Raw genomic sequence first — 8702 nt, 5'->3', positions numbered from 1 at the left:
AAGTGAGGACCGATTATTTAAAAACTATGAAATAAACTGGGAAAACAATGATTTCACATTACTATGTGTAAAGTTTGCAACTAAACGCGTCGAGTTGTTGTCATTCTGAATGATTTTCCTTGACCTAAATGCGACGTTTTAAAAGTGGGTGAGTTTTCAATCTACCTGCTAGCAAATTTGGCTTCGCAAAATCATTTACATTTCCGAAGGGTAACATCGTTTACACTAGCCGAATTTTGTACGAAAAATCTGTCATCTTTTCAAACAGTATCCAATTTGTTATGAAATTATGCCAATGTTGGCAGCATACATACTAACATAATTGCTTGCATCTGCAGTGGCAGCTTCTTTTTTTTTCTTTTTTTTTTTTTGTCGCTTGTGGCGGTGTCGCTTGAAAAATGAATTTATCAGATAGTTTACACTGGTCAGTTTCGCTGCGCGAAATTGTCACCGATAGCTTTAGAACTGTTTTTGACAGCCAAAATTGTTAGCCACACATCATACACTCGTATATCAGTCTGTATATCAGCAAACCCATTCCAAAATATCCATTATGACACTACTCCAGATTGCGATAAGGACTTCCACTCTATGCACACGATATAATGACGTGAAACTTAAGAATTCAAGCAATTGTTAATTTTTGGTGTCGTATATCGTTAACATTCCTTTCTACTATCTATATTAAATTTCGGGGTCGTATATTATTACTGAATTAATGAGATTCTGTTTGTTACATTTTATTTTATTTTAATAAAATTAGTTTGGAGACAAAGAAGAAGAAATAAATTTGTATATTCTGATTCAGCCGATGTACCTTCTATTTGTTGCGCGTGCAAACTAGTCCCCGACTCTAGCATAATTTTTTGCACAGTTCTATTAACCAGTAACATGTAAAGCTGTTGTAGGGTTTAACGCCATTTTTCAGCACACGATAGGCTATACATGGCGGCCAGTATTAACGGTGGAGGAAGAACCCGGGAAATCCCCGGAAAGAACCACCGACCCTCGAGAAGCTACTGGCAAGCTTTCTCACATGGCCACATTAGCCGAATCCGAGACTCGAACCCACGCAGACAGTGGTGAGATGGCAGTGATCCATAAAGGACAGCGCTTAGATGGCAGTGATCTGTAACTGAGAGCGCTTTAGACCACTCGGCCACTCGGGGCCCCCTGACTCAAAAACATGTATAAGTAGATTTTTTTTAACCAACTATAATTCAAATAGCAACAGTACTTCCGAATAAATAGTATACGTCTATCAGTCAACATAATGTATGAACACAGAATGTCTATGCAAGTTCCCTATGATGTCCCATAGTTACCTCGGATTCAGTTACAGTAAGAATTAGACGATCAATGCTTAATGGCGAAATTGTGAGCTTCACTCCTTCGCATTGCAGTTCTTGTATATTCATGTGAAGGGATGATTATGCATATATTCTAAATTTTAGAGGACTATGTTTGACCGAATATTTGCATTATTCAATAACTATGATATACATAGATAAATTATATTTAGATTGGGAATTGCTAAGCCCAATAAGAAAATGTAGATTGTTTGAGCTGTTTTACCGCATAAACATGTTGTGGTTGGGTAACGTTGGGAGACCGGTTTATGCCCATATTCTTCTGTGAACAGAGGTCGGTTTATTTACTCGTAGAAGTTAACATTTAAACCACTCTTGTATATAGGACGGATTCTATGTTACAGGTATACAGCCTCCCACCCCACGTCCCTGCGATCAATTTACCAGTTTTTTAGTTCTACTTGTTGTTCTTGCCCTCGGGTTTGACGCCATTTTCCAGCATATTATAGGCTATACATTATGCAACGAGCCCCTATGGGGTAAAATGGGTGTATTCAGACAGAGAGGAAATTTACCAACGATCGTAGCTAATCATTCAAGAGAATACTGCGCAAGAATTTCATTGGATTGTTTGGACCAATCCGAATCGCTTAAAGTGCTAGTTTAATACGTTGTCATATAAAAGAATATAACACTGCGCATACTATATGTAAAGTTTACAGAATATTTGATAGACTTAATTATTACTCTTGAGAGCGGCAAATATTATCTCTGATCTTCATATTTCTGAGGATTTTTTGTTAAGAATAATTATCATTTCGTTTTGGGGTGCAGATTGTATAATAATAATAATAATAATAATAATAATAATAATCCTTATTTACTAATATAACACAAGCCTAATAATACTGCCTTCAGTAATATCTTCAATGGACATGACACATACTTTATAACAGACATATCAATATTAAAGGAATGCAACAAGACTGTAATTGAAACGAACAAAATTTACATATTTTACAATCATGCAGAGTATCTACTTGTCATTTTTTACAATCATGTAGAGTCCCTAATTGTCAATTATTTTACAATCATTTAGAGACCCTAATTGTCATGTTTTTACAATCACGTAGAGTCCCTAGTTGTCATTTTGTACAATCATGTAGAGTCCCTAATTACCATGCTTTTACAATCATGTAGAGTTCCTAGTTCGGCAATTGAAATGTTTTTTAGCCTATATTGTTCTCTATAAATGAAATTGTCGTACCAGTCTGACCACACCAAAATCTTTCTATGTATCTCTCTCTCTTTCTTCCTCTCTGTCTCTCATGAAACAGTTTCATTCGACTTTATATGTCTATTTCTTGCGTGCTATATTTGTAATTTTTCAATGGCGAGGAAAATGTTCTTTGTAAAACTTGGTTCTGGTTTTGTCTTGTAAATTGCGATTTTTGACAATAAAATATGCTTCAAGTAATATGAGATGATTTAAACACATAAGAAAAGGATCTCTGATTTCGACATTTTATACCTTCTAAAGTTGAATATTCTTGTTTAGAAAAAAAACTGTTGCATAATTATTGATTTCAAAATTAACGAGAACTCAGCTTATACCAGTCATGTAAGACGTTTACTACTTCCCATGTATTATTGTGCCACTCAGGTAACATTGTCTATGTTTGCAGTTACATGTAGAATTTCTTGGAGCATTCAAACGCTTGTAAACGTTGATTTCCTTTACTGGTTCGTGTGAGATTGGGTTGGTATCATCATGATACTGCTGAGAAAGAGAATGATTACACATAGTATCCGTCGTACATGTCATTTGTTCCGAGTCTAAATCAGAAACGTTAGACATATGAATGACCTCCGTACGCTCCATATTGAGTTGAACATTACCGGTCTGTCTCCTGGAACTACTGGTGAGCAATTTACTCAAATGTTTCCTTATCTTTTTTAATAGCAACTCTTCTCTGTCATAGAAATCGGCCACTATGCCAACACGAACTAATGCCTTTAAACGTCTCTCCTGAACATGTTTACTTTCTATTTGATCAAAATTGACGACTATGATCTTCTTCATCGACTGTGACGTAAACTCTCCCCAGATAACTTTAAATTGGAATTCAAACGACGACGTAGAATAGCGGACTTTCTCGGATTTGATACCTTGTAATAATGAAAGCACAATGATGTAAACCCTACTGCATTTGACAGCTTCAATTGTTTCCGTTTCGGTTTGTGAACCAGGTAAGAAGTCGAGACATGGCAGCGTTGTTTTAAAACCTTCCCCCTTTAAGTATGGAACCAGCTCTCGTGTAGACCATTGTAAAGTATCTGAATTCACCTCATCAATACAAATATAGACAATATCCATGTCATCAGGACTCGATACAAATTTCCTCTCCAGAATATGAAGTCTGCAACGCCTGTACAAAATGAAAATTTCGTACCAGAAGTTGTATAGGACGAAGCCTGTTGCAAGTAAGCCTAAGAATAGCCCGATAATAATCCATACTAAATTAGGTATTTTTAAAGATTGATTTTCACAATCAGCTACAATTTTAGTCATTCCATCAATGCGGAATCTATTGCCTTTATACGTACAGTGTAAACTTTTGTTTATATCGTGCAATTTATACCTCTGCCAGTTTTCAGCCCAGAAAAATTCGCATGAGCACTGAAGATATTCCTCTCCAATTAAGAGATTGTCAGGATCTAAATACAGGAATTCCTTGGGTAAGATTTGGAGAGTGTTGTTGGGAATATACAGCTCAATGCTCGGTGTCATGTGGCTCACTGCCTTCTTATCGATATAAGTGATAACATTTCCGGCCATATCAAGTAATGATATACGATTTATATAGTCTCTATTGTCCAGTCGGGTTATGCTGTTGTTCACGAGAAGCAGGATAATCTCGTTAGATCCCCAGTTACCATACGGGAGAGTGTCGGGCATTTCACTCAGGCCCATGTTGGAACAGTCCACAATAACTCGTTTTCTTATTTGTTGGTCGTGACAATGGCATTTAGAAGGACAATCAGCAACAATGTCACAAACAAGGTCGTCCCATTTGTCTTTAGCATTATAGAGGTCATAAATTGTTTTGCCTTGTTGACTTTGTGGCAAAGCACACACTGCTGTGTCCATATCAGCCACGTGAATCTTCAGTAAAGAGGCTGGTGTATTTACAAAATATGGGATAAGGGAACAATCACAATTTAAAGATTTTGATCCAAAATAAAATATTCCATAGGTTATTTTTTTACCAATATCTGTATAGTCGTTTAATCCAAAACTGGTCCAATTTATTAAAGACGGCAGCGAACTGTTTTTCAACGAGATCCATCCGCCACCGTACTCCTTACTGTCATTATACTGGAATCCAATCCGGTTGACAATATTTTGAATCGGATTATAGTTAAATACTATTTCGCACAATGGACCTTCTGGCATTAAGTTTGTAATATCTACCTCAGTTAGAAAATTATGAGAAATGTCGAACGTGAATATGTTCAGCCCGGAGGAAGAAATCGCATTAGGGTCGATATCCTTGATTAAATTTCTCGAAAGATTGATGGTTCGAAGTTTGACAAGTCCGTAAAATGTTTGATTTGAAATGTGTCGTATCTTATTTCCTTCTAAAATCAGCTCACTTAGGTCCAACAAAAATGTGATGTTACCTATTTCTGTTATTCGATTTCGCGAAAAGTCTATACGTGTTATGTTCCTAAATTGAATTAAATTTTGTGGAAATTTTCTCATATACCCATCAAGATGCTGTACAATAAAAAAAGCTGTGTACGTATCCCCTGGTTCCTGTAAAAGAATACTTCCTCCGTCTGCTTCAACATATTCAATATGCAGAAAAGTGTTTATGACTTGACAAGATGGCGGAACGAGTTCTTCGCACGTTTTCGACTCACAACAACAGCAGTGTTCATAAGAGTTATATCTGCTCTTTTCACATGACTTTGAACAAAATAAGTCAGTTCTATGACTATTTCTAGGACTCCATTGTTCGTACTCGGCACTAATGCTAAGTATACAGAAAACCGATAAACCAGCAATATTTGCGAGACTCACCAAATGCAAAGGGTGCATCTTGAAGTTTTATGACGACGTCTTTTAAGATTTCTTGTTTTATCTCATAGCACTATTACACTGTATTCCAGTCAGGTTCAGAAATATTCTGCCTCTTTTCTCTATTTGCAGTCCTTACATTGGCTATTTCCAGATCATTGCTTTTGGCTACTATTTCTCGTAAACATCAGTAGAAATCTCCCACAGTTGAGACGAATCCACCACGTGACTCTAGACGTAGGTGTTAAACACGTGGGCCTATTTAAACAACATTCTTATTTAAGGTAAAATCGATAGGCTAGCAAGTGTAATCAACCGATTTATTTAAACACATAACATGTACAGGATAGTACGTGTCCAACTCTTATAAGAGGAAGGTTCTATAAGACGATGGCGAAATTCAAATTGAATATTCCGATTAAATTCCCATAGTGTAATTGAAAACTGTTAAATGCATACGAAACTATATCAGGCGGTAAAAGATTAGTCTATACTATAAAAGCCTGAAAAATGATCTTCACCTGCATCACGTAAAATCTTTAACCTTGATCATAAATAGCGGTCCTATACCTGCCTTTTTAATACCTAACAAAAGCTTGGCCATCCATCACAATATGCAATTAGAACAATGTTGAGTTTCGCTTTCGACGTGGCGGCAAGTGTTTTTCCCAATTACCAGTATTTATAACGAATAGTGTAACATTTATACTCGCTAGGCCAGAACCAAGCAAATGTTACGAAGTGAAACCTGAAACTACGTCTTTAAAAGAAATGTTTACCTTTATGATTTGTTTCAGCAGTTGACATAGCTTTGCAGCACATGTACAAGCGTATTATGCACACTGACAAAATTATTCGACTTTAATATAGAAGCATTATTACACTGACAGTGTGAAGCAGAATAATACTATCTGATCTAAAATCTTTATAGTGACTGGAATGAGTCTCTCTCTCTCTCTCTCTCTCTCTCTCTCATAGTTTGTCCCTGTGCAATGCCAACTGCATCAGTACTAAATAATCAGCTTAAATTTCTGTGCCGTAAGACACTAACAGGGGCGCCCAAATAATTATTTTCTGGACGGGGTGGGGGTGGCGGTGGGGCAAACATGCAGTTTTCAGCTATTAAGTTTTAAGGATGTGCCCAAAATCATGTTTATAGGTGAAATCCAAGGGGAGGGAAGGATGTGCCCCCCCCCCCCCCATGTGCGTGCGCCTATGGACACTTACTCATATTGATCTAGATATTTTACAATTATTTAAAAGTGAATGAGAAATGGAGTTTATTCCAAGTAAGTGCCGAATTCTAAACATTTTTTTGAAACTGGTGGTTTACTTCCCGTTGCAAGTGATTAATTAATGCAAGACGATGCCTATAAGCGCTCGAGTTTAGGTTGCATGCCATCAAATTTTGACTTTACGGAACCCGCGACGTTAAATTCATTTTATATTGCAAAATTTGATTTCTCAGCGATATGAACAGCAAATATTTTTCTTTCTTGTTGCTGCCAACAGTTTTAATTTAAACTTAACTTTCTATCGAACTGCCATAACAGATATCTCAGTTTCAATCGGATTCATAGAATCACATTTGTGAGTAAAGACTGCACATACACATTGACACACGATTGTTAGACCTAAAGACCAACGACTTTATTTGTGTTCCTTTAATTTATTTTTTATATAGGTGTCTGTAAAAAGAAACAGACAATGATTATTTGTTGGAAAATTATATATACATATACACACATGAACGTATAAATGGTTTTCAATTATGAATAGGTGCTTCTTTCTTCCACTATTTGCACGTCTCTTAATACAAGAGAATATAAGACCTCGTATTTGTCGAGTAAAGAATGAATGAACAGGTAATACAGTCGTTATTTGCTTGACTATAAGTTTCAAATTATGCACAACAGAAGGCTTCTAAACAGTAAAACTATTTGCGATTTTGTTATATAATACTAATAATAATAATAATAATGAGGATTTTGTATAGCGCCTAATCTTTAGAAGCTATAAGCGCTTTACGAAATTAAACAACACCTATAAGATAAAAACATATATAATGATATGATTACAAAAACAAACACCACGAAATTAGAAAACATAAAAAACATGCTGAAAATATTTAAGGTAGGAAACATTATTAGGTCTTGAAGTTTGTTCTAGCAGTCGAAGTAAGTGAGTTTTGAGAGCACTCTTGAAGGGGATCACTGTGTTTTTGTGCCTAAGTTCAGTGGGCAATTCATTGAACTCTAAGCCATCATAAGCAAAATTCAGTTAAAATTAATAAAGATAAGACTGTATACTAAAGACATTAACATCTTTGAAAAGAATTTCCTTGTAAATGAATATGTCGTGAAGCTAATTTAAAATTGACTTTCATGATTTACAAACTTTCATTACAAATGCAAATGTTGTTTGCCGCAGTATAATGTAATTTTACAATTGTAAGAATAATAAAAATCATTTTTAATAAATATATCACTGGAACTAAAACATATTTGTTTGCCAGATACTGAATGTTTCTTCAAGATTAATAGATTTTCGTCATGCCACGTGATTCGGTAGGCGGAGCGATATATTATGTCGAGTAAGGTCAATAAATTGACAGTGGAAGGGATGAGAAATTAACTTGTTGCGGGGAGTGATTTGAGCGTTTCAAGTAGTACAAGTAGTTTTGTATAATTACATGTGTTCTACACAATTCATGTTGTTTACTTGACGTATCTGTCCGTGGTCTAAACATATCCTATAAAAAAAGACTGGCTCAGTACTAGGTCGCAACGCCCAGAATTAACAGAAACTTTAATGAGATTGTTACAATATCTGGTCAAAATAATGGCTGTAACCTTTTGTAATAATCTCAGGAGTATTCTGCGGAATGATTTTTTTTATAAAATGCAAATTTGATGGTTTAGTGCATTGTCTATGGATTTATTCATATAAGGGAGTAAAGTCACATTACTCCAAGCACTGGCCTAGGGAGAATTAATTTTAAGACTATATATATATATATATATATATATATAATACGAGGATGTAGATTAAACTCCCTATGGTTGTCGAATCTAGGGACCTTGATTACTACAAATAATGACATCCTAACGCTACACAAGCAATTTCAATAATTTGCTCCATACTGGGTTTCTGCTTGGTATCGAACCTAGGACCTCTTTATGCGAGATAAGACAACTATCGCCTGCCTGCACGTTCTAGTGCCCATACTACCATTGCTACTGTCACATCACCAATATATGATGCTTTGGTAACCGTTCATGTACGGTATTAGAAAATTTGATGATTTG

At 35.7% G+C, this 8702-nt stretch overlaps 1 protein-coding gene across 1 annotated transcript; it reads right to left on the bottom strand.

Moving 5' to 3' along the window:
- Positions 1-345: 345 nt before the first annotated feature.
- LOC149778391 (uncharacterized) lies at positions 346-5610 on the bottom strand. The gene has a single exon (XM_089939217.1). It carries the CDS (start codon positions 5413-5415, stop codon positions 2944-2946), a length of 2472 nt encoding a protein of 823 aa, XP_089795343.1. The 5' UTR covers positions 5416-5610; the 3' UTR covers positions 346-2943.
- Positions 5611-8702: the final 3092 nt, after the last annotated feature.

This window comes from Sinohyriopsis cumingii, chromosome 17 (assembly GCF_028554795.1).
Source record: "Sinohyriopsis cumingii isolate HCF-2022 chromosome 17, ASM2855479v2, whole genome shotgun sequence".
Classification (NCBI taxonomy): domain Eukaryota; kingdom Metazoa; phylum Mollusca; class Bivalvia; order Unionida; family Unionidae; genus Sinohyriopsis; species Sinohyriopsis cumingii.
The sequence above is the reverse complement of the archived record's forward strand: the minus strand, read 5'-3'. Positions and strand labels throughout refer to the sequence as shown.